General features: G+C 50.2%; 1 protein-coding gene across 1 annotated transcript in view; it reads right to left on the bottom strand.

Annotated features, from left to right (window-relative positions):
* Positions 1-1,300: 1,300 nt before the first annotated feature.
* The window catches only part of Slco2a1 (solute carrier organic anion transporter family member 2A1), an 87,317-nt gene continuing 62,179 nt past the window's right edge, over positions 1,301-26,438 (bottom strand). Inside the window, exons 4-14 of the mRNA XM_076867724.2 lie at positions 20,000-20,227; positions 19,226-19,324; positions 16,946-17,082; positions 15,306-15,384; positions 14,765-14,929; positions 13,956-14,145; positions 12,204-12,369; positions 10,083-10,246; positions 6,672-6,736; positions 4,069-4,192; positions 1,301-3,332 (exon numbers count right to left, since the gene is read on the bottom strand). Of these exons, the coding sequence (XP_076723839.2) occupies positions 3,209-3,332; positions 4,069-4,192; positions 6,672-6,736; positions 10,083-10,246; positions 12,204-12,369; positions 13,956-14,145; positions 14,765-14,929; positions 15,306-15,384; positions 16,946-17,082; positions 19,226-19,324; positions 20,000-20,227 (1,541 nt within the window). The 3' untranslated portion in view covers positions 1,301-3,208. The remainder of the gene's footprint in view (positions 3,333-4,068; positions 4,193-6,671; positions 6,737-10,082; positions 10,247-12,203; positions 12,370-13,955; positions 14,146-14,764; positions 14,930-15,305; positions 15,385-16,945; positions 17,083-19,225; positions 19,325-19,999; positions 20,228-26,438) is intronic.

Below are 26,438 nucleotides of genomic sequence, written 5' to 3'. Positions count from 1 at the left end.
TCACTCGTATTTTTTCCTCTCTTATTCCAGGAAGTGTCAAAGAAGGACAGAGAAAAAAAGAAGAAGATGCCCCTGTAGACCCTTCCTTTCATCCCTCTTTTGTTCATCCCACGTGGGGCTGGACTATGTAGGGAGCAGACAGATGGAGTGGAGCAGGGGAGTGGGCTTCCTAGGACTGGGCAGGGGAAGGAGAAATGGGGAGAGGGTCTAGCTGTGGGTGTGCCCAGGGAGTGACCCTAGCCCTGGGTCAGCCTCTGCAGGGTTTCCAGACTCAGTGGAGAAGCAAGACCATGAGGAGGCCTCAGACTGGGAAGGGACCAAAGACCTACAGTGGCCTTCTTAAATGCCTAGGACCTTGGGATAGCTCTGGGAGCTAGTCCCAAGCGTAGCTGATATTGAACTTCCAGCCAGTCAGCAGGATGGGGGTTTGACATCGGGCTCAACTGATTTAAAGAGATAATTATAACAAGCTTGTGGACAGAGAGTCCCTCTCTCAGGAATGATAGGAGCCTGATCTAAATGTGAGTTTGTTTTTTAGGCCTGCTTGTTCCTGGTTGCAGCCATCCAGGAGATGGGACTCCCCCGGTGTCCCTGCACCCTGTCATCCTTCACACATATTTAAATTTACCAAAGGCCTATCCGACTATCCGTTTTTCAGTGGACAAGACTCGGATGCACTGATGACCCCAGACACAGGGTTTGAGGACCACCCACGTTGGCCTTGTGAGAGAGGCCAGTGAAAGTGCCACTCCTGGGTCCCCCAGAGAACCCCAGAAGGGGTCTCTCAGGCCGTGTGGAGGGTGCTCAGGACCCACGTTTTAACAACACCCTCTATAAGCGCCTTACACCGAAGGGATTTTTTTTTGTTAAGTTTTGGTCTAGGAGTAAAATGAAAGTGATACCATTATGTTTTCTGCTAGCATTTGAGAGGGAAGATTTGCTGGGCAGCAGTAAGTGATCAGTTGTGATTATAATATTAATTCTGTCCTGCGTCACAGACACAGCTGTTCGTGTCGAACCCCACTTCTGGGCCTAAACTCAGGGACCTTTAACAGTTTTCTGCAGAACTTCACGGGTACCCGCTCAGGACCAACTGACAGGTTGAGAACAGCAGGACCTTCCGTGCTGCTGGCCATGGGTTCAGAGGGCCTCGGCATGGATACTTCCTCTGTCTAGAAGGTGCAGGTTCTGTCTGTTTTTGGATAGATGTATGTGACAGCACAAATTCATGACCATGTTACATCACTAGTCAAATTATAATATATTCATAGCAATATAATAGAATAAAGGATTAGGAGGGCAAACCAATCATCTAGAACCTGAAGGTTGACATTCATTGTTCATGAGCTCAGGTGAAGGCAGCACCTTGGGAATTTGGTTAAATTGTAGTGAGAAAGACCAGGGTTAGTTGGAGGAAACCGTTTTTTTTCCAAGCAGAATCGTTGCAAATGCTGAAACCGGCCCCTGAGGTTGCCTGGAGCCTCCTTTCCTGAGTGAGATCTGTGGAAATAAGGCTGGTGGCTTTGGAAAGAGGGCTGTCTGTCATAGTGGCTCCCAGAAGACTTGAGTCTCGCAGCAGTTGGGCCACTGACACAAACTGCTGACATGAGACCTTTCCAAAGGTGGCCTCCACTATGCTGCCGGAAGGGGGGTCTTCCAAGAGGAGCAGCACCAAAGGTCATGCACGGCAATGACCAATAACCCAGCTGCTCCAGGGGACATAGTGATCCAGGTCTCCATCACACAAAGGACAAGGTGCAGAGTCAGTCTGGAGGGGCCGTGGATGGCACCAATGGTCATGTCAGTATCCTTCTTACCGATCTTGGGTACTCGCTGTTCTTGACAAGCATGTGTGTCCCCTACATGCATTGTCCACACTGCCCATGAAGCACACACTCTGGGAGGAGGCCCTGGTGTACATGGAGGGAGGTGAGGTAAGATCTGAGGGAAGCTCCCTGGAGAACCATATCCTGGCACTGCCCAGCACAACGTCGGTCTCCAATACATAGAACAATCGATGAAGGCCTCCTCCGTTGGCCTCTACCTCTGACCTCCATCACGTAGCAGCAGCGTCTCCCAGCCCAGGCCCACAGAGGGCGCTCGCTCCTCTGGAGTGAGTGAGAAGAGGCTGAGAGCATGTGGAGGATTATAAGCAGGTCTGAAAGTCAACCTTGCCTGCTTCGGTTTTGTGCCTGCAGCTTTTGCCATTCAGGTGGGGTGACGGTTGACATCCACTCTGCTCTATTACTTGGCCGTGACTGCCATCTCAGAGCGTCTCTCTCCACTCCTCGGCCACGGGCTGAAGTCCAGATGGGGAAGTCCATGTGAAATCCCTTCTCCTCCTCCCAGGCAAGTGTAGGGAGGGCCTTCCTGTTACTCTGAGACGAGGGGAATCTCGTCCCCACTCTGAGATTGAGACCAGGACGTCTCACAGGCCCTCCTCAGGCCTTCAGCATGTGTGGCTTTCTTTGCTTGAAATGTAACCCCAGAAAGACAGAGAAAAACACAATGCAGGTCCAGGGACACAAAGGGTTCAATGTGAGCAGCACTGGGAGGACCCATCCTCAAGGCGTCTTCTGCCTGCTCTGGTGCCAGAGTGCGGGCACTGGAGAGGGATGGTACTTCCCAACATGTCCAAATGGCCTCTGTGGCAGGAAGTGAGGATAAAGGGAGCCGGCCCCTTCTGGTTCTATACTGTGCTGAATCCAGACGTGGAGGAGGTTAGAGCTTCCCCCTCCCCTGGCCTAACTCGGGTTATGAATAACTCAGCCACTCTCTCCTTCCTTCCATTCTGCTTCTCTGTGGGGTGTGGGCAGTCAGAGGAGAGTCAGACGGCTTAGGCACACCCCCTGCCCCCAGGGCTGGTGAGGGGCAGGGACTGCCTAAGTGGGCATCCTTGTTGGAGGACCCATTGCTGAGGAGAACCTGGGCATGTGGGGGCTCCTTCCAGGGGACCAGGGGGAGAATGGATCCTCCATCTCTGTGCCTACCTGGTGGTCCTACCCAGCCCAGGTATATACGTCAGCGCTTAGAAGCCATGGGAGAGGCTTTGGGAGGAGGAGACAGGGAAGGCACATGGTGGCTGGTGTTTTCTTTCTTATTTAAAAAAAACAAAAAGGAAAAGATATGTTAACATTAGTAAAGGCAGGCAGGGGTGGAGGAGGAGACAGGGTCCACTCTGGAAGAGGGCGGTGGTCCGGGCCGAAGGTCAGACAAGGCCCGCAGCAGCCTTCTCCTGCACATTGTACTCCCTGTTCTTCTTTACCCTCCAGCTGATGAAGAAGAGCAGCAGCGTGCCCAGCGCCTTGTAGCCCACCTGCAGGCCCAGGTAGCTGTGGGACAGGAGGAGACAGGATTAGTGAGGGAGAGGGCCACCCAGAAAAGGAGTGGACCTTTGACAGTTCAACGTCATTCTCACAGTGGCTCAGGGAATGTGTCAGCCACCCAGGGCCGCGGGGACGGGCATCACTTTCCTTATTCTTTTGATCTGAAAGGACATACACCTCCCAGGAGGTAGGAAGGGAGTGGATATGGGACTCCAGTGACCCTCAGTCCACTGGAGCCCCCAGAGGGTGACACTGCCATGCCAGCCAATCCCAGGGAGTCCTGGCTCCCAACAGTCAAAAGGAGAGGGCATCTTCTTGCTGCCAGTTGCTCTGTCCCTCTCCCGGCCTTCTCTGCCCCTCTCACAGAGTTTCCAGGTGAGGGAGCTGGCCACACTGTAGCTGGGCTGGGCTTATTGGAACCCGCCACCCCGGATCTCTGCTAGGAGTTTCTCTCCCTTTCCATAGCCACAGTCTCTCCCTTTAACCAACTTCTTTCTATTGCTACCTGCCCCTCCCTACCCCTCAGGGGCCTGCAGGGTCAGCATACTCGGGGACTATGGTTTCCACAGCTCCCTACAGGCCCTGAAATGCCTGTCACAGTGACCCTGCTCCCTTTCCAGGGCAGGACCTACAGAGATGGCCCCTCGGAAGCCTGACAAGCCCCCACCACAGTCGCCAGACCAATGACCATTCTTTGCTCTCTGCCTAGCCTTCTGGATGCACACGCAGGCAGGGCCCTCACCTGTCCCGGAGAGCGTCGTTGTCATAGTAGGCACAGGCCCCTCGCCTCCCTGAGCACTGGTAGTTCCACCGGATGCAGGAGTAGTCAATGGTGAGGCCATAGAGGGCTGGAGACGGCAGCCAGGCTGGCAGCGGCGGGGAAGAGAGTTCAGAGAGCCCAGGTCAGGTGGAGCCACAAGCAGAGGTGCCAGCAGGGTGGGGCACTAAGCCCACTTCAAGGTTCACCCAGGTAAACAGCTCTGCCCAACCCATGGGGACCACAGTGGCTTTGAAAAGCAGAATAACTATCAGCGAAGCCTGAATTTCTCTTTCACCAGAAGGCTTAGGAGATAAAAGGAACCCGGGCCATCCTTTCTGGGCAGAATGAATCATAGGGTCACCTTGATGCCAGCTCAGACATGCAACATAGTTCTCATGCCTGAGGTTGGTCCTAGGTAAAGACGTGGACTCCCCAGGTCCTCACATAGTCTCATGAAATAAGGGAAAGTGAGCTTGGTCAGTTCACTGTTCCAGGACCAAAGGGGCTCAGGACTGGACTCTTGAATCCCTGTTTACCAAGGTTCAAATCCTATGTTCTTTCTCCATGACTTTACATTGTCCTATTGGGTCAGACAGGGTCCCTGGAAGACCTGCCACACTACGTCCCCAGCAGCTGCATGGTAGCACCTTGTGCAGCAGACACTGTGTCTTACTGCTGTGCCTTTTGGTGTTGAGCATTTTGGATGCCCACCCCCACTCCACCCCCACTCTGTACCATTAGGTCAAGTGCAAGCAGCCACTGGCCTGGGAGGAGAAAGAAAGAGGTGGTATGTACTTGTGGCCCCACCCATGAGTGGGAAACTTCCAGAAGTGATCTCTCTAATTAGAACCTGCTCCCTATCCAGTCTCCAAGGGAACAGGGAGAGAGAATCTGCCCCCAAAGATTGACCTCCAGTGATCCTTTCCTAAATAGAAATGAAATCCAGAAAAAATGTTCAAACAAATCCCAGTGGGTAATTATAAACCTACTGCAGTTTACAAATAGGGAGTCTTTTGGTCTGTCCCAGAGTGGAACTATATTCTCCAGCGATGAATGGAATCTCTCCTGGTCTGGGTTTGCTAACCATGGCTCTGTATCGAGTTTTCTGAGCTCAGATGGAAAAACTAAAGCAGCAAAGGCTTTGAGCAGTGGGAGAGAGTGGTCATTTTTCTTTTCTTGCTTGGTGGTACCGGAGATTGAATCCAGAGGGGCTCAACCATTGAGCCATGTCCCCAGTCCTTTTATTTATTTATTTTTTATATTTTGAGATACCATCTCACTAAGTTGCCCAGGCTGGCCTCACACTTTGCAATCTTCCTGCCTCAGCCTCTGTAATCACTGGGATTATAGGCATGGATCACTGTACCCAGCAAGAGTAGCTATTTTAAAGGTCACTGGAAGAATCAGGGCAGGGCTCATAGGAGCCTGTCCCAGCAGCTGGTTGGCTGGAAGGAATCAAGGTCTCCCTCCCAGCAGAGACCATAAAGCCTTGGCCAGGAGGACAGGGCACCCTGTGTCTTACATCTTTATAATACAGGTCACAGGGCCTGGAGGGACTCCACAAGGACAAGAGGAACCAGTGGCATGAGACAAGAGGTCAAGAAATCCCACTGAAAAAGCTGGTTCATTTCTCATCAGTATCTCCAGCTGGGCTGGATTCCTGCAAAGGCTCCTGCTCAGCCCACCCCAAAAAGGACACGGCCAATGCCCAGTGGCAGCCACTGCAGGGTGAGGTCTGGACCTGGCCCCCAGGGCTAGCATGCAGAGGGGACTGCACAGTGTCACACCTTGATAGCAATGACGTCCCCCCTCTTTGGAATCTCCACGTTCCCGCCTGCAGTTTCCACCCACCGGTCCTTAATAGATACATCCTCAGTTGAAGGGACCCTCAGTTCCTTTCCTTCTATTTACCTGTATCTCCAGGGTCCCACTTGTGTGCCTTGTGTTAATCTAGTGCATGGATGTGTCAAAAAAGGGGCAGCCCAGTGTGAGCAGTCCAGGAAAGAATCTCACTCGGGGAGAGTTGAGTACCCCCGCTCCCTGTGGGCAGCTTGCCCTCCCCGTAGGGCACTGTTGATCACTTGTACACAGCTGGGTTCCTCCAGGGGGCTCTGGGGCTGTTGGACAGGCAGGGTTCACAGGCAAAAGACCCTGCACAGAAGAAACATTGGCTGAACAGAGGTAGGAGGAGTGACTTTTTAAAATGGGAAGGAAGCCAGGGCTGGGTTCAGCTGCTGTTTGATGAAGGGCAGGAATGTAAGGTTTTTGTTCCTGCGACAAATTCTTGGAGAAAGGTTTAAAAATACCTGCTGTTAACTCTCCAGGAGGTATTCTCAGCTGTGTCCATTTTTCCTTTTTCCTTATATAATTTGGTTTGGAATTCATGCCATGGATGGAATCTTTCCTAACCTCAAGCAATCAGGGGAACGTCCATGTGGGGTTTGGCCATCTGCTGTTAATTATGCACAGTTTCTGTGTGCACTGGGGATGAGACGGGCTACCCCCAATCCTTCCCCGCTCCCCATAACCCCTGAAAGCCCACAGCCCAGGTCCACTACTCAGGAAGGGGGCTCTTAGATACTCACCCAGCAAGCGCATCAGCAAGAACTGCACCCCGATGGCAAATGACTTTTCTTCCTGGTTCACCACACTGAAAAGGCAGACAGGAGATTAGTAGTGCAAAGATTCGGGGCCGCACCATGCCCTGGTCAGAGGGGCAATTATCCTCAGAGTGGGTCCAAAGCTGCCCTCATGTGGCCCCAGCAGCCATCTGGCCAACTGGATTCACCTGGGCTGAATGTCCTGCTGTTATACTGGTGGTTCCCAGAGCATATCCCTGGATCAGCACTTGTTAGAAATGCAGGTTCTTTGGCTCCAGGGCTAGTGTATGGATGTGCCCAGAAGAGACAGAGACTTGGGGGAAGGGGGAGAGAGATCTGTGCTTTCACAAATCCTCCAAGAGATTCCAGTGCAAGCTCCCATCTGAGAATCGCTGGTCTAGGTGATTTTCAGGGACGCCCGCTTTAAGAGAATGGGAGCAGGAGAGACTAGGAGGGAAGAATTGGTGGCGGAGGATTTTACCGCAGCAGGTCTGAACAACTCCCGGAGAGTGTCTGATACCAGGAAAAGACAGCCCTGGTCTAATTAGGGCCCCTGGGCTGTTGGCTACTGTGCACAACTGAAAGAATTCTTTACCCCAGGCCAGCTTTGTGGGCGTGTGACCTGCAGTGCAGCACAGGAGTGCTCCACCCTCAGAGAGGCCCGTGCTTGTTCTAATGGTCGGCTGTGGCTGTCCTTAAATTACATTTTCACTTGCACTAGGTCCTGCAAATTAGATAGCTGGTCCTGTTCCCACCTGACTCCTTCCAGAGGGGAAGTGCGTTTGGCTGAAGGAGGTTCAGAAAGAGGGTGGGTGGCCCTGCCATCCCAGCGGGGGGATGGGGCAGAGAGGAGCAGGAACTGGCCCTTAGGTACCTGCTGACTGCCTGGGTTCTCTATGCGGTCAGCGCACACTTCTGGAGGGTGCTTGTTGGGAGAAAAGCATGGAGGGCTGAGGACACAGTGAGGAAGGGAATCTGCAGGGAATCCCACATCCCTCTACAGTTTGTTTTGATCCCACTGCCAAAGTTCTCCCAGCAAAGGGAAAGGGACCTCATTCCAGACCCCTGGAGGGGTGGCCCAGGGAGGGGATACATACTGGGGTGTAGGCAGGAGAAAGAGGCACCATCTGGGATCCCCTCAATGGAAAATACCTCGAACCATGATCTAATTTACGCTCCCTTTAGCCTATAGAGCCCTAAATGGCCCAGTCCATAAGAGAGGCACCCTCTTGATCTTTGTCCCCTACCCTGGCCAGACTCCCCCAGATTCTTAACTTATGAGACTTGGGAACCCCAGTTTGACTTTTGATTGAGATCCTAGTGCCCGCCCCCCCTTTACATCTGCCCCATTTGGCCCTGAATCAGTGCCGGCTTTCTGACCACACTCTCCTTCCACATTTGCCCCCAAGCCTCTTTTCACATGCCTGGCTGGGGGCTAGGACTAAGAGAAATAATGCTGGGGGCACCTGTGGTCACCTTGAGTCTCACCTTCCTGACAGTAAGTAGCGTCCATTCTGTCTTCCTTCCCGGGGGGGATTTATCTTTAAACCATCATGGGACCCTCAGATCTCCTGTCTAGTTTTACCCTAGACCCTGACCAGGCTTGGAAAGGAGAGATTTTTCTAGAAAAGCCCATCTTGGGGTTGAAATAACACTCTGTTCTCCATGACTTCCCCATTCCCTGAGGTGTGGGGAAGAAGTCCTCACTCAGGGTGATGATTTGATGGGGATTGTCCTCTCTCCCTTGAACTTGTGAGATTTCCTTACCCCATCTCTCTCCTCCTCATGGCCTCCTGTAGCTTTATCCCAGGGTCAGAGGATCTACTAGGGTCCATCTGACCCAGAGTGCTAGGAGGGACTCCTACTGAAGTGCCTCAGGTGAAGGCATCAGTGCTTGGAGCACAGGATGGGGAGCAGTAGAGAAGAGGGTGAGAGTGGCGTTGGTGGAAGCAACATGGGCTCTGAGGATCCCTGCGTGTCCTCGGTGAGTTTTGCTGAGCATGCGTGGTCCTGGCTGCTCTGATGCTGGGCCATTTCTCAGGGCTGTGATTGCAGGGAGCAAACTTGGGGCATGAGGGAGACTCTAGACCAAAAAAGAAGCTGGCTCACTGCTCAGGGTGCACGGACTGGCTCTCCCAAGCTTTGCATTCCTCAGCTGTGGTAGAAACCCACTGCAGGGAAAGCATCCACCTGAGCCTCTCCATGTTACCGCCCCCTCAGGATGTGGGGGACAAGGATAACTGACAGAACACCAGGGTCATACTGCTTTCTGTATTGTATGGAAGTCCTTTGTCTCTGATCCAGGAGATTCCTATCTTCTGTCAGCATCTTCAAAATAGCAACCGTGCTAGGAGCTTGTTGGCTGCAAGCTAACTCAATTGGCTAAGTTATAAACAGGGTAAAATCCCAGATCTTGACAAGTAGCTGCTTTGCTCTGTCCTTATCTTCTAGTCTTCTGGGGGGAAAGAAGTCCTGGGTACCTGGCTGTTCATAGTAATTATTGTAATTTGCTTCATAGTGATAATTGACCAATGTATAGAAAACCCGATGTTTACAAAGCAACTGACCATCGAATTTTGACGCTGACACTTTGAGGTCAATGTCATTATCCCCATTTCATAAATGAGGAAGCTGAGATTCAGTGAGATTAGACAATAGCCAAGGGCACTCAGCTGGTATGTGGCAGCATAGGGACTTTGACCCTGGCACTGAGAGTCCAAATCCCGTGTTCCTCCCTCTCTGCTTTCAAGGTGGGTGAGTGAGGACAGGAGGGAGGGTATTCTGTGAATCGGGCAGGGGGTGGGGAACAGGCGTTCACTGTATAAATCTCAGAGGCACCAGAAGGCCATTCTGATGGACACCTCTTCTCCCCCTCCCACCTTGGCCAGCCTTTCCCTTCTGATCTGGGGTCAAGGTCCTAGCTCCTAGCATGCTGGGTTTTTCTCAACAGCCCTCACTCTGTCTCTGGAACTTTCCTGCTTCGATTTTGTGCCTCCCAGCTGAATCATTTTCCTTTCTCTCAGTGCTTTTAGGATTTTAAAATAAGTGAACCTACAGTCATTTCCACCACAGGAAGCCAGGCAGCCTGGCTCCCCCTTGGGACTCAACCATTCACCAGCTCTGCCACCACGGGCCAGTGATTGATGGAGGCACTAAGAGGGCCTGCCTCAGATGGGTGCCACAGGACTGAACCAGGCCATGCCACAGAGAGCCCAGCGGAGAACCTTCCATCACTGCCACGAGTATTATTCCCCCCTATTACCTTGCACATCATCATTCAAAGGACTCTGTGGGGCATCAAAGGAAGGAGAGACGAGAAGCAGGTGACAGGGTGTAAAGGAAAGGGAGATGTGGGAAGTCAGAAACCAAGCTCTGGGCCCCAGAAGCACCACTCACCGCAGAACCATCATGTAGAGGGGGTTGTGGGAGACGCAGGCTATCAGGGCCACAAAGGAGATGAGGAAGATGGTCGGGAGCAGGAAGTGGGCGCAGGGGATCGGGCAGGACCCCGTCTTTGCTGAAGCAGATCCCCCCGTCACGCAGCTGCAGTTCAAATAGATCTTGAAGGGAAAGGGAGGACACAGGGAGGAGAGTTACCGTCACGATCTCATCTCCGCGCACTTCAAACATCGACACCAGCTCTTGCCAGAGAGTCCCTCTGGTTTGAACCCCTGTACCCTCCAGGGAAGAGGTTGAACTGGATTTGGAAGCTGAAGAGGAGACCAAGTAAGGTTCCAAGGTGCCCCAGGGAGTTCCACTTCTCTCGATGTCTGGGCCACAGGAACCATCTTCAGCAAAACCAGCATCTGAGTGTGGGCTGGTCTCCCACAATTACACTCACATTCAGATGCCCAAGATCCACCACCAGGCAAGGCCCATGCAGCTTGGAGCCAGAGGCCTGGGAGGGCTCTCCTCGGGACAGGGCCACCCCAGGCCCAGCTGTGCGGATTGTGCAGCTACTGCTTTTGCTGTTTGTGTGTTTACTGCAGGGGAAGGTATCAACAGCAAGGAAGTGGGAACACACGGAATCGCCTGAGCTCTGCATCTCTTAGGGCTTTGCAGGAGCTTCCTGCCTGCTAGGAATTCTCTCTGCCTATCAAGGACTCTAGAAGAGGTCCTCGTCCCAAGTCTGCAAGTCTATAGGGCTCAGTCGTGTTACACAACTCAACTTTGGTGGCCACTACTTGTCTGATGGTCTTCACCTTCCTTCCTGCAGTGGCTGATGGCCCAACCCCTGACCTTGTGTTACAGCAGTTAAGGAGCCACTATTGGAATGAACGAACGAACTGGTAGGCTTTCCCCGCCGCACAGTGGAAATGATGTACCCTCTTTACCTTGGCTCCTAGGAAGCTCAGAAATATGTTATATATCATGTTGTAATAGTTTTTAAAACGTGTGACTTTTTCCTTTATACTTCTCAATATTTTCCTTTAGTATATTTTTAAAATATAGGGTTCCCCCCAACCCCCGCCCTCTTTTAATTTGCTATTTTCCCCTTGATACTATGCTAACGGATTTTTTTTTTATCTTGATGGTAACTTATGCGGTTATTGGAAACTTTTCAAGATTATTTCTGGAAGTAGATGAGTCAGAGGTAAGTAAATAAAGATAAGGAAACCACAAAAGCCACTGCAGACTCCTCCAAGTTGAAGGCAGGTGAGGGAGCATCTTGTCCAAGCCCCTCATCCTCCCTATGTCTAAGAACCATGTTCCTTTGCCTATTGAGACAGCTGGGAAGCAGCCTAACTCTGTGCCCCCAGAGCATGGTAAGCGGGGGGCCTGCCAGACCCATGCCCTCCACAGAGCCTCAAGGGAGCAGGCCCACTCCTTTCCTTAGGAATCCTTTTGTAACAGTGGAGACTTCCATTGCTCTTAAGAGAAAGAACATCTAAGTGCTAAGCCTGACCTGTCCAACTCTGGCCCTTCCTGCTCCCTGGCCCAGCTGGGCATGACATTCCTCTGTCGGCACTCCCCAGCTCTTTCTCTGCCCCTACTGCCCAGCCCGTCCAGTGCATTCATGCCTGGGGCCATTTTGCACCTGCTGTTCCCCCTACCTGCGATGCTCCCATGATTCCCAGGTTTTCATAGGTTCTCTTTTGCTGCCTGCTCAGTTTTAACCAATGCCACCTTCTCAGGGAAGTCCCCAGGCACCCTCTGACCCACTAAGTCTCTCCTCGGCATGAATTACTGTCTAAAACGCTCTTGTGTCTTTATGGAACAGATGCGAAGTCCAGGAGGGCAGGGACCTTGTCTTCAGTACCTGTGGCTGAAAGGTCCAGAGCTACAGTGCTGAATGACCTTGTTGGACCTGGGTCCATCTTTAGCTGACTTTGGGCTGTAAGCCTCTGGTCATGATCTCTAGGACAGGGGAGGAAGAGAGAGGGCTGACAGGGCCCAGAGGAGGCCAGGAGGCTGACAATGAGTCCCAGAGCCCAGGATGGGTCTGCAAGGGAACACATTGAGCTCCAAGATCCTGTGGGGGCTGTGCCTGTCCCTGGGGACCCCAGTGGTCCTTACCACTTGCTTGGAGCCTACAGAGCTCATGTTGATGCTGCTGCAGCCGGCATGGCAAGGAGAGATGTACTCAATCCCATTGTCTCCGCAGACAGGATGGAAGATGGAATCCGGGCACGAGCAGTCCCTGCGGCAGGCCAGAGGCTGCGGACGTATAGAACTTGATGTGCTGCCAGCAAAACAGGAAACGAGGAATCAAACAAAGAAAGACCAAAGGGGGAAAAAAAAAAAAAGAACAACTCTACACTCCAGCCCAATGTGAGTTCCTGGCCTGCTTAGTGTGCCTGTGTGTCTCTGTTTGTCTTGGGTCAGTGCCACCCTGGGATCTAAATTATACCTATGGGAGCCAAAAGTGAATCTGCCACTGTTGGAGGGGTCACGACATCTCTATTTCTTCTGACATTTGGAGCCCAAACCCACAATTACACAGTTGGAGAGGTCTGGTCAGCAAACCCCCTACAGTAGGAGTCAAAATAATCAAGGAGCTCAGACTCGGAGGAGAGAAACAGCAGCTATAAGAGGAACATCGCAGGTAGCTTTTGCTCTCCTCCTCTTCCAGCTGGATTCCTGCTGACGGCAGTGACTGGGACCCTTGGAGGCAACTGGGGCTCTTGTCGGCTGCCTGTTCTCTGCGTCAACCTGGGCAGTCTGATCTTATGTTCCCATCCTGACTCGGGTCTGGTATTCATGATCTTCTTTGGGGAGGGTTGAAAAACCACAGTCCAGAGCTTCACTAAAATAATACTACTAATGATAGTTACAGTTTATGAGGCATCTCTCAAGTGCCGGGCACAGTGCCCGGGTGCTTTTCATGTAGTCATGACAGTCAATCTACCATTAACGGCTCACCTTTGATGACGGATGAAGAAACTGAAGCTGAGATCAGTAACTTTCCCCAACTAGGAAAGGGCACCGCGAGTGGCTTTCAGGCTAGTCTGATGGCAAAGCCACGTGCTAACCTTCCAGTGAAAATCCCCAAGGGACTCAAATGTTTCTGGGCTTCTCTCCACCCACCGTCAGCCTGCAGAAAAGCAGTGCATTGCCCACCCAGAGCCACCCTCCCATCCCTTACGGGGCTCTCCTTCCCCTACCAAAGACAGGAGGTAATTTCAAAGGGAAAGTGGAAACACCGCAGCTGAAAGGTTTAGCATCTTCAAATCTTGCAAAATGCAAAAGAAAAGGCCAGGTGGCATAGGACAAAACCGACACTCTCCTTGCCTAGCATCCTGCCTCTCCCGGGGCTCTAAAGCCCTTCCTGAACATGAAGCCAGACTCCAAACTATGACCCATATTGCTTTACAAAAACTGACAGATATGCCTCTCCTGCCCTCCTCCTCACCTGTCCTGATTTTTCAACTGTGCCATCTCTTTTATCGTTCTTCTCCAGATCTTTTCAAATCTCCTCTTATCTTTCTTCAGCTGTTCAATGAGACTCTGTAATTCTGATGCTAAAGATAGCTTATTTCCTGGTTCCTGGGGTTCAGGTTGGTCCTGAAACCAAACTAATTAGTTTTGGGCGCTTCTTAAAAAGCAGAACCCTAACCCTGACTGCTGGTGGCCCACTAGGACCCTTTGATCATGTCTCATAGTGGAACGTGTATTTCTGGCCTGATTTTCTAAGTTCCTGTGTAACAGATCAAATCAAAAGTGAACAGGAGAGAGGATAGGAGAGGGAGCAGAAAAGAAGCCCTACGGCAGTCAGATTCAGGCCCTGGCTTTAGCAAAGGATCTCTCTGCACACTTTATTCCCCTTACCTAGGAGGGTAGACCTCGGCCACAGTGGGGGTGGAGCATCCCATGAAGAAGAGAGGGGCACAGAGGATCATGGAGATGGTGATGATGGTGGCAGCCACACGGGGGATGGTTTGCAGAGAGAAAACAAAACGCTTCATGAGGATTCCTCCAAACAGCATCCCTAAGGCGGCCGCGGGGAGGTTTACGGCACCTGCAGAGGGGAGACAGAGCTGGTCTGTGTGCTGGGCCTGGGAGCTCTGAGCTGGACCCCCAGGAAGGGAGCATGGCTTCAGGATGAAACACTGGTGACATATTAAATTATCACAGTAATTGCTGACATTAATTAAGCACTTATTGTTTGCCAGGCATATCTAGAGAGCTACCTTCACTAAAGCATTATCCTGCCTGTGCCAAAAATAAAGTGCAACCTTTGCAACCCAAGGGATGTGCATTTATTAAGCACCTTCCACTACCTGTGAAGGAAAAAAACCAGGAGGCGCCGTATTTGCCTTCACTGCCAAGTCCATCTTCTCTCTCTCTCTCTCTCTCTCTCTCTCTCTCTCTCTCTGCTGTCCCTGATGATGTCAGCTGGGAGGCTGTCAGACTTCCAGCCCCTGAACAGGGAGGAAGGCAGCCCCCAGCCTCCACCCACTCCTGAATGGAATAATGAGAGCCCCAGAAACCTGCCAAGAACATTCTAGATTGCCAACCAGGAAAAATGTCCTTAAAATGCTTTCTCCTGGGCAAGTCCTCCTGTCTCCTGTCTGTGTCCGGTCTGGTCTCTCCCTCAGCCAGAGCGGCCCCAGGCCTGCAGCCCCCTCTGGACTAACCAATGAGAAAGTTGGCATAGGCCGCGGAAGCGCCATACTGCTTCTCCAGGAACTTGTTGAGGAACGTGGAAAGTCCGGCGATGACGGAGGAGAAGGTGCACTGGGCCAGGACCACGAGCATGAAGAGCGGGTTCATCAGGAGCCTCATGAAGATGCGGGGGAACCCTGCAAGCAGACTGCTGTCAGGGCCCAGGCGACCTTGAGACCAGCCAACCGTCCTGCTCTGAGGAACCAAGAGTGCAGGACCAGTCTAGGGCCACCCAGCCACGGCGGCTCCTACAGAACATGCTCTAGGGCTAAAACCAGGCTGTGTCTAAAAGAAATCTGGGATTAACACGGAAAACTGTCTCCTCCCATGACTGCCACCCCCACATGCAGGGAGGAGGGACAGGACGGGGGGGGGGGGTCAGACTTCACCGTGCAGTACAAACTGCCTCTGCCTACAGACCACCTGCTTTTAATGTCCCTTACCACACACCTGACCACCTCCCCCACAACCACCCAGAGCCAGCCCACCCAGGGCAGCGGGGTGGTCAGTTACGTTTAATGAAATCCATCAGGGAGCCTCTGGACTTGGCTTCTTCCAACTTCCTCGCCTCATCGACTATGGCAGGAGACCTCTGGAGGCAGCAAAAGGGGTGAGCATTAATGGCCCTTCACAGAGCCTGTGATCCCCTGGTCTCAGAGGCTCAAGGCTGGTGTGTGTCTGAGAAAGTACCCAGAGCATGTGCCCCTGACGCAAACACCACCTGCGCCTCAGAGAGCCTGGAGCCTTGACCGCAGTGCATCTGCGCCAAGGCCTCTCCTGATATCTATGGCCACATTATTTCATGTCTCACTTTCCCATGACCGATGCCAAAGGTGTCTTCCTGGATCCCAGCCCTTGTCTGTATGTCATGGCTACACTTCTTCCCTATGCTCAGATTTCAGGGGCTGTCAGCTTCTAGGACCCTAGGATCTAGAATGTCCCCTGTTTTCAGATCTCGGTCTTGGTCTCCTCTTTGGGGTCCCTGCTTCCTCCCGGGACCCACAGGGAAGTCCTGCTCCAGGCTCTGGCTCTGTCCCTGCACTTTGCCTGCACCTTCTGGGAACCCAACTCCGTGAACTTGCCTCTTCTGAATGCAGCAGCCCCACTCGAGGCCCCAGTTCCAAACCACTGCAGATGCAGGCCCCTGAGTGCTGTCACCATTAGGGTCCTGCAGGGGATTGCGTCACCAGTGACAGATGCTCCCATCCACTGCAATGTCTGGCTCCTCACCACTTCCTTCCCAGGTAGGTAGTCTAATTATCTTGAGTATTTTAACGAAGAGGAAGCTTTGGTACAAAGCAACTGGCCCAAGATCAACTGGCCAGTTTATAAGCAGCAGAGTTGTGCTCAAACCCAGATCTGTCTGACCCCCAGTCCACCAGGTCATGCTGCCAACCTCAGGAATTCTTCCCCACTCCAAGCCAAGGTCCTCCTCCCCTGCCCCTCTTCCCACAGCTGGGCCCAGATCTCACAGGCCTCATTGCCAAACATGGAGCTCCATATCTGGCTCAAAATCGGGGCACAAACACAATCTCCTTCTTCTCCAACCAGATCTCTGCCGAGTCCTTCTCGGGACCCCTCAAGGGACGTCTGGCCTTGCCCTTGTCCCAGCGCCCTGACGGCCACCGCCTGATCCTCAGTGCATTCTCCATCTCTCACCTGTGCCTCTTCACGTCTCCAGATTTCATTCCATCCTGACTCCCCAGCCTCAGTCTAGCTGCCACATTGCCACTCAAGTGGTCGCCCAGTCACTGAAGTGCCCAGACAAGTTCAGAACAAGTTTTGGGCCCTCAGCCTCACATCCTTCCCCTAGTCTTCTCTTCCCTGTCCTCTGTTATCATCCTCCCTGGATTTCTGTCCCCAGCACATATGACCAGCAGATGCATAGATGAACTCAGTGTTTTCCAGACCCTGGAAGTCTCATGATTTTTGAGATGCCATCATGGTAAAGGAACATGAATGACGAGGCTAGACGTCCACCAGTCCCTTCATCTCTCAAAGCCCCTAAGATGCTCTACATCATTGAACTTGTTACCGTTTCACCCAGAATTTGCTTAGCCCGCTGCTACTTCTCATCTCTTTTTTCCTTTTTCCACACCTGCATCTCTTTCTTAAACTCCTATTGGGTGGTGCTGTGGCCTCCAACAACTTACCTCTTTTCCTCTGGACATTGTTCGAGGAAAGAAAAAGAAGGGGAAAGAGGTGAGAACCAAGAAGCCTGAAGAAATGAGCAGGCCCAGCCACCAGGCTCCAATCCATCGAGGGTCACCTGGGCTCAAGTTAACTGCAGCTGGAGAGAAACCAAAGAATACAGGTGTTTGTTGAATAAATGCATAGGCTCACCTTACTGGAAAAAGAAACTCTATTCAGTGTTTTTTTTTTTGTTTTTGTTTTTCCTTTTTATTATTTTAGATTTTTTTCCTCACAGGACAAGCCTGGAGACAGAGGTAGAACCTGGGTCTGGAGATTTCCTTTCCAGGTCATTCTGCTCTTGCTGAAGAACCGAGGACACTGCATATGAAGCTGAATAGCAGAAAAGCCCCAGGCTGAAGGGAGCAGCCCCTTCCCCTCACTGGATTTTATTCCCAGCTGTTTTATTTCCAGCTGATCTGGGAGTGTCTTTTACTGAGCAAGTCTATGAAGTAGGAGTTACATCCATTCACCTCTAACCTATCAGAAAACTGGAGTTTGAGAGGTCAAGTCCCTCGTCCAAGGTTAAAGTCACTGAGTATCATTTCATGGGTCAATTTCAAACCTAAGTCTTCCTGGTGACCAAGGTGTACAAACCTTAACCATGAGCCATCTTAATCTTAACCACTAAACTCTACCACACCCCAGCTTTATTACTCCCTAAATAAAGGAGGCCCCATAATGCTTAGGAGCTAGAGGAAGCAGCCATTAACAGCGTGGCCTGCCTGGCCCCCAGGGGAGAAGCTCTTCCACATCTAGAAGTCTGCCATTGTGTTTCTGAAGGAGAAGCTGGCAGAATGGCTCCCAGTCACACAATGACAGGCATCCCTGGGCACTGATGTGGGTATGCAGGGAGCTCAGTTGCTGGTCTCTTTGGACAGCCAAGTATCAATCAACTCAGGAAAGGCCAGCAAAGGGCACAGATGGCTCGATCCAGAGGCACAAAACTCCCCTTGGTTCGCCACTTCCTCTTGATGTACAGGCAGATGACACTGTAGTCTGACAGCCCCTAGGGATAGTCATCTAGGCTCAGGCAGCACAGGTGTGTTTAGCACCTGCCCAGTTCTTTCTGAGATGGACAGGCCTTGCCCTGGGTGAATGGGCCCTGATGTTGCAGGGGGTGACCTTCCTGCGGATCTGACTCGGTCCTACCTCCCAGTACCTTTGGCGAGTGGGAACTTCCCATACCATCCCCCACCTTGTACTCCCTACTCTTTCCACCCTCTTGGCTCTGATGGGGGGTTTCATCCACCTGGGAAGGCCTTCCTTCTCGTGACGACTGTGCAAATGTCCCACCCACCCGCCATGGCTCCATGCAGGCATCATCTCCCTAGAAAGCCCTCCCCAGTTGTCTCATGCAGGAGCTCTCTTGCCTTTGAACTTGGAAAGCACTTTGCCCATCTCTCTTCCACCCTTCCCTGTCTTGCAGAAGGCTCATTGGGGTAGAGCATGCCCACAAAGGCAAGAATCCCTGGCTGAATGCATGCTGAGGCCGGCTTTCTGAGTCCTGGTGTTCATATCTTTGGACTTTACTTTTTCATTTAAGGTATCTGTGACTTAGTCTATACCATTTTTTTTTAAATGCAAGCTCACATCTGCTGATCTCTTAATATCTATCAGACTCACTCTAATCTTTAGAAGAACTCTACTATTAATGGCCCAGTTTTACAGATGAATAACCTGAAGCACAGCAAGGTGGAGTTACTTGCCCAAGATCACTCATCTAGGAACAGGTGGAAACAGGATGAGACACAAAACTAGGGCCCACCGGTAAAACACCATGTCACGTTCTTCTGGATGTGTGTCATTATCATAAGGAATGTCTTGGGCAATGTTTCTTTTTTCCTTCAACAGAGTTCTTATCAAATATTTTGCTTTTAAGCAATAAAGCAACTTCTGAAAATCAAACAACCCGAGAAGTCTTTTTCATGCCACCACCAAGATGGGCAGGTGGGGTGATAACAGGTGGGGTCCTGCCTTGGGGTTCAAGGTTTCCTACTTGAGTGCAAAAAGTGTGTTTGCTTTGGCAGCTCATTACCCACAAGATCTGGCAGGGGCCCTGGTGAGCAAAGGAACAGGCTCTGCTCCTGACTGTCAGAGGGACTTCAGGAGTGGGGAAGTGGAGTGTGGGGTGGCCATGAGCAACTGAGGTGAAGCCTCATTCTCTGCCCTGATCAATGGGAGGCTGATGGGCTGCTCCACGGAACAGGTGATGAGGATGGGTGTCTTCTGCACATGCTTACCTGTGTCAACCCTGCCGTAGTCCACAAAGATCTGCAGCATGACAGAGCCCAGCAGGTACCCGAAAGCCGGTCCAAATACAGCTATGGCAAACAAGATGGCTGGAAATGAAAGCAAAGGAAAAGAGTTTGAGGAGGGCTGAGAAGGTTTGGCAGCTCCAGGCTTCCAAGCCCAGGGGGATCCCTGAGATGTCACCATCTGTCCTCTGGACCTAACAAGCCCACACTATCTCCCACTGACGAGGCCAGACCACTCGAGATGCCAAGACACACAGAACCAAATGGGTTTCTCCTCCAGCCAACTGCCAGAGACCTGCTGTCCAGGAAGGAAAATGGTCTTAGCATTTAAAAAATGATAGCCTGGGTGTGTTGATGGAGACACTCCCTGCAGGTGACAGTTCTGGTCACCCTGGCAGGAGCTTGAGGGGTCTGGAGCCTGTGGGTGTGGTCTGTCTGGTCTGGGTTACGGGCCTCCAGGAGCTCACTGGCTTGCTCCAAGGGAAGGATCTGGGCATGCAGAGGGTCACTTGCTATCTGTTTTCTATGTGCTTGTTTGAGGTCAACCTGTCTCTAAGTGGATAGCTCAGAGGACACATGTGCCTGGACTATGCCTGGAGGACTGGACAGGGATAAAGCTGCTGTTGATTCAGGATCGATAGTCTGCACTCATTTGCTGTGTTCTGGCCAAAGTCAGTCCTCATTTCAGTCCCAGGACCTTGGCAAGTGCTCCAGCCAGGCCTGACTCTCCCCACAGCCCTCTTCAGGCCCAAGACTCACAGATATACAGGGGTGAGTTGTTGGGTTCTGCAAAGTCATCCACATAGGAGATCCCAAAAGGCTGAATGGGCACTGTCCCGATGCCGGCCAGCAGCTGGGCCATCACCATCAGGCTCCACATGCTGCTGGTCTCCTTCCGAGTGTCCTGCACGGTGCTTTGGCACTTAGTAGGGGGCAGGTCCTGCCAGTGCTTCTGACAGAGATCAGCTTGGAAGCGGCTGCTGTTCCCTGTAAGGAGAAGCTCTGGTCACCACAACTGGATCCACCAGCTGACCTCTAATCCTGGCCTTTCTCCCATGACGTTGGGGAAGAACCAAACCAGGGCCAGAGGCTGTGCTGGCAGAGAGAACATGGCTCCCAAGGATCACTCTTTCTGTTTAGCTGGCAGAAGGGACTCTAGAGACAAAGGTGAGAGAAAGGTAGAATGTGGGGCCCATTCCAGGAGGAAGAGGGAGCTGCTTCTCATGATGTCCATGCTTCCTCCCTGGGTGGTAATGAACAGCTGAGCATGGCCAGTGCCCAAAGGGTCACCCACCTGGAAAAGGGGTGGGTGACCCATGATCAAAGCTCTAGCTTGTTGGCCTGCAGATCTGGGTCCCCAACATTCTCTTCACCAGGACAGAGGTCATTCTGTCCCACAGAAGACAGGGTCCCCTTCAGCCTTGATTGTGTCCCGCGTGGGTCAGGACCTCTAGAGCTTTCACTCCTTAATGAGCCCAGCATCAGGTCATACTGGAGGACCCTACTGCCAAAGACATTCAGTGACCTTGCCATACCTGGGCAGAATCCAAGAACCACAGACCTTTGTAAGCTAAAGGGACTGTGAGGCCTTCTAGTGCAATTTCTTGTATCATAGAAGGGGAAGCTGAGGCTGCACCAAAGGAGCTAGGCTGCACTTGGGGTCCTTGTGGGAGGGCCTCCATGTGGCCTGTGGGTACTACAGTTCCTGTGACTGTGGATCTGGCCAAGCTGGGCAGTGCTTCTATGCCTCTGTTCTTTTTGGGGGGTTGTGGGGGGTACCGGGGATTGAACTCATATGCACTCCACCACTGAGCCACATCCCCAGCCCTATTTTGTATTTTATTTAGAGACAGGGTCTCACTGAGTTGCTTAGCACCTTGCCATTGCTGAGGCTGGTTTTGAACTCACAATTCTCCTGTATCAGCCTCCCGAGCCCCTGGGATTACAGGAGTGTGCAATCGAGCCCAGCTTATGCCTCTGCTCTTAATTGGGCCCATACTAAGCAATCAATATTGTATCCCCAAGTCCTTGAGAGTTTTGAGGGGCTCCTTTCTACAAGACCCCTTTAATTCCTGCCCTCTTCTGGCCAAGGGAAATCACTGACATCATGGATCTGAATAATACTAATGGGATTCAGCTTGATCTTCATTTGCAGCACTCTCAGAGTGGGTGTGGTCCAGAGCTGGGAGGGCTTCAAAGTCCCATGGAGAAGATAAGTGAGGGGCATGGACTAGATCTGCTTCCATATTGGATTCTCCTGTGCTCAGGGCTGTCCTGGATGTTGACTGGGACTGTGGGGGTCTTCCCTCCTTACTGTCCCTTCCCGTCTCCCACACATGCCTCATCCAGCGTGGCCCCACCACTGCCTGTCTCTACCCTGGTATACAAGACATGCTTGAAAATTGCTGGCCCAGGGGTCTCCCATAGGGCATCGAGGGCAGTCCCAGGAAAAGCAAAGCTGAGCAGGCCTTCTGTTTTGGTCAAGATCATCTAGACCCTGTACCATCTGTGGGCAGGAAACTGAGCACCCTGGCAAGATGCCAGTCCCCAGACATCCGTTAGTGTTCCTCTGTACCTTCCTCCTCCATTGCATTCCCATTATCCCACTTTCCAATGAAGAATTCAAGCAGTGGTCTAACTCCAGGATAAAATAATAGACAGCCTCGTAGACACAGAGATAGGATATAGCTTATTAACTTGGAAAGACATTACAACATCTGGTTAGGCTTCCAAACTAACTAGTAGTAGTTTGAAGAAGAATATGATCCCTAAGTTATAAAACTTGTGTGCACTACCTGAATATGGAGTCAAAACCTTTGGAAGACCATGAGCTCTCTTCTATGTGATGGGATGAATCCATCTGTTTGGTCTGCCTCAGTTTATTTTCTCATTTTTCTTCAATGAACACATGATGATTTTTAAATCAAGCACGCACATGCATGCACACACACACACACTTTAAATTTAAAAAGGTTTTCATAAATGAACATGCTCCAAATTTAACAATGGCTCCCTCATTTCTTGGGTCATTTTCATTGCCCTTCTTCCTGATGTTGGCCCTAGGCCTGCACAGGTGTGGGCTGACTTCCTGCACCCATCCTCCCCACTTATCACCTCCTCTTCCCTGGGGGAGGAGTGAGCCTTTCTCCCCTGGTACAGACTTTACTGTAGAGACTCAAGTTCCAGCACCAGGATTTTTAAATCTCCCTGGACAGGCTGAGCCAGACACTGTCCTCAGTCTGTGATATACATAGTCTCCTGCTCACAGATGTTCTTGACCTACCTAAGGTGGCTGGTTTGGGGGGCAGATCTGGGATTTGATTCTGCAGGTATCTGAATCAAAGTCCACACTGAAACCAAGTCTGAAAGGTAGCTTTGAAGATGGAGCACACATTTTTCAGCGATGGGAGCAAAAGGCTTGGGGAGAAGTCTTCATCCCCTGGTCACATTCAAACATAAGAGGTCGTTGACCTCTGAAAGTACCTGGAACCTTATACCTACTTCCTCTCAGGCAGAGGTGTCCTAGAAGGGGGTTGGCAGGAAGAAATTTGGCAATAAGATACAATAAATACACAGCATAGGGAGTTAAGAAATTGATTATACCGAGGTAGCTAGGTAATCTTCAGCAAATTTCTAAACCTCTCTGAGCCTTAGTTTCCCTTGGAGTAGAGACCATAAGGTAGCTCTATAGAGGGACTGCACAAGGGACCATTAAGACCTAGAAGGTTATGGTTCCAGAAAGTGGCTTGGGTATGTGAAGTTGAAATTGCTGGACAGTAAGCAGGCCTGGTGTCTGTATCTGCACCCCTGAAGGAAGGCTGGGGTGGCTCAGCAATGCTGCTAGGTTCCCATCCTCAGGACAGTCACTTTTTGGTCTAGAAGCACATGATTATAAAGTGCTTCTGCTGAGACAGAGCTCCAGGGGCTGTCTGATCCACCCCCACCCCACTCAGGAATCCTTCCACCAACACTGACTGGTATCCAACACCCAGATCTGGGAATGGTGCTGGCAGGTCCCCAGGGGGAAGTCCTGGTGGTTGTAGGCAAGCAAGGCCAACAGATGTTGGAAGGACTGTACTGGGAGCCTGGGATGTGGGTTCTGGTCTTGAATCTGTGACTTCATAGGCCAGCAATTTGGACTTTGAAAGGCCTCAGAAGGTTCTAGGGAGAGGCCAAGCACAGCAGAAGGGGGGAGGCTGCTGTTGAGCCAGGTAGGCAGAGGAGGCTCACTCTCACAGGCTGTCCTCGGTGCAGTAGTCTCTCAGGCACCCTGGGCTGCTGGCCCAAGGTGAGGGGTTATTCCTTATCACAGGCTGCGCTAGTCCTTACAATGAATGATGGCAAATGCCATGGCTTCTATGCCCTTTTCAACACCAGATGTGCATATGCAGGACTGAGGACCGAGCAGGCTGCCTGGCTTGGGAAGGGCTCAGGTATTTCACACAAACCCACCTGACCCAGCATAGCCAAATGGCCCAACACAGCTGCATGGTCACTCAAATCAGCTGGCATTAACACTCCTCTGCTCACTTCCCTGCACCAGTTTTGACCAAATCAATGAATTCTAAAGAGCCAGCATATATGCTTTGGATCTATAAATAAATAGGCTGCTGCTAAGTTTTTAAATGAGTATTTACTTCCAAATATTCAAAATAAATTTTCAGGTTTATTTTATATGAGGAAATGAGCAAAATCAGAGTTCCCTAAAACCTCAGGCTGTTGTCACTTGCAAGTGTGTTTCGCTGAGCCACCCTTGGTGTGACAATAGCTCTCTGTGGCGTGTTGCCTCAGAGGCTAATGGGGTGTCAGGACCAGATCTAAATTACATTCAAGAATAGTTTAAGGTCAAATAATGTTATAGGTTAATATGAAGTGTCCCCCAAAGCTACTGTGTTACTGTAGGAGGTGAAGTGGTTAATTTGTGAGAGCTATAACCTAATCAGTGAGTCCTAATTTGAATGGACTAGGTGGTTGATAACTATAGGCAGGTGGAGCATGGCTGGAAGCAGCAAGTCACTGGGGGTGTGCCTTTGGAGATTATATCTAGTTCCTTGGCTCCTCTTTCTCTCTCTGCTTTCCAGCTGACATAAGCTAAGCAGTTTTTTTCCACCACACCCTTTTGCCATAGTGTCCTGCCTCATCTCAGGCTCACAGCAGTGGAGTCTGCCAATTATGGACTGAACCCCTGGAACCGTGAGCTCAAAATAAACTTTTTCTTCTCTAAGTTGTGTATTTTGGCCAACAGAGATGAAAAAGTGACTAACACAAATGATAATACTGAGAGAGGGGTTCAAAGAATTGGCTCCGAATCCCAGCTCAGCCACTGAAAGAAAGACTGTGCGTAGGTCCAAGCACCTGTCCCCTCAACTGCAATATGGATGATGCCTGCTTCGCAGGCATAAAGGGGGAGTGCTGAGTCCTGAAGAAACACCTGGACCAAGATCCATTCATTCTTCAGTCATTTAGTTATTTTTGCCAATAGTGACTGGGTGGACCCTCTGCTTGAGTGGGAGATATGAAGGTGATGGAGAGGCCCAGGCATTTTTCATACAAAAAAAATTTCAGTCTATTATGGTAGGCAGATCTTAAAAAAACAACATGGGACAAAATTAGAAAAGGAAAAAAAAATCAAACTATCACTGTTGGCAGATGATATGATCCTACACTTAGAAGATCCAAAAATCTCCACCAGAACACTGCTAGAGCTAATAAACAAATTCTGCCAAGTAGCAGGTTACAAAATCAACAAACAAAAATCAATAGCTTTCCTATACCTCAGTAATGAATCTACTGAGAAAGAAATCAGGAAAATAATCCTATTTACAATATCCTAAAAAAAAATACCTAACCAAGGAGATGAAGACTTCTATAATGAAGAAAGAAATTGAAAACACAAGAAGATGGAAAGACTTCCCATGTTCATGGATAGGCAGAATTAATATTGGTAAAATGGCCATATTACCAAAAGCAGTATACAGATTCAATGCAATCCCCATCAAAATACCAATGACATTCTTCATAGAAATAGAAAAAAAAAATAGTCCTAAAATTCATCTGGAAGAATAAAAGACCTAGAATAGCCAAAGAAATTTTAAGCCAAAAAAGCAATGCTAGAGGCATCAAATCATGACTTCAAATTATACTGTGGAACTTTAGTAACAAAAACTGCATGGTATTGGCACAAAAAAACAGATGCATAGATCAAAGGTACAGAATAGAAGACACAGAGACAAACCCACACAGATACAATAATCTGATCTTTGACAAAGCACCAATAACATACATTAGAGAAAAGACAGCCTTTTAACAACTGGTTATCCATATGTAGAAGAATGAGGCTAGAATCTCAGTCTGCACAAAAATCAACTAAAAATGGACAAGTGACCTCAGAATTAGACTAGAAACTATGCAACTCCTAGAAGAAAACATAGGGTCAATACTCCAGCTTTTGGGCACTGCAATGACTTTCTCAATAGGACCGCTAAAGTTCAGGAAATAATGCCAAGAGTTAAAAAAATGGATGACATCAAATTAAAGAGCTTCTGCACAGCAAAGGAAACAAGACTGTGAAGAAAGAACCTATAGAATGGGGGAAAAATCTTTGCTAACTACTTTTCTGACAGAGGATTAATATCAGAATCTATAAAGAACTCAAAAAACACCACCAAAAAAAAAAAAAAAAAAGATCCCAATTACTAAACGGGCAAGTGAATAAATACAAATATACAAATGACCACACACATATTAAAAAATGTTCACATCTTTAGGAATTAGAAAAATGCAAATCAAAACTACACTGAGATTTCATCTCATTCCAGTTAGAATGACAACAATAATTGCTGGAGAGGATGTGGAGAAAAACACTGTTGATGGAATTGGAAATTAGTACAATCACCATGGAAATCAGTATGGAGGTTCCTTAAAAGACTAGAAATGGAACCAACAAATGACCCAGCTATACTACTCCTCAGTATTTATCCTGAAGAATTGGTCAGAATACTATTGCAATATGCAGAGATCCATGTTTATAGCAGCCCAAATCACAATTATAGGCAAAGTATGGAACTGGCCTACGTGTTCATCAATGGATGAATGGATAAAGAAAATGTGATATACATACACAATGGAGTTTTATCCAGTCAGAAAGAAAAATGAAATTATGTCATTTGTAGAAAAATGAATGGATCCGAAGAACATT

This window comes from Callospermophilus lateralis, chromosome 10 (assembly GCF_048772815.1).
Source record: "Callospermophilus lateralis isolate mCalLat2 chromosome 10, mCalLat2.hap1, whole genome shotgun sequence".
Lineage (NCBI taxonomy): Eukaryota > Metazoa > Chordata > Mammalia > Rodentia > Sciuridae > Callospermophilus > Callospermophilus lateralis.
The sequence above is the reverse complement of the archived record's forward strand: the minus strand, read 5'-3'. Positions and strand labels throughout refer to the sequence as shown.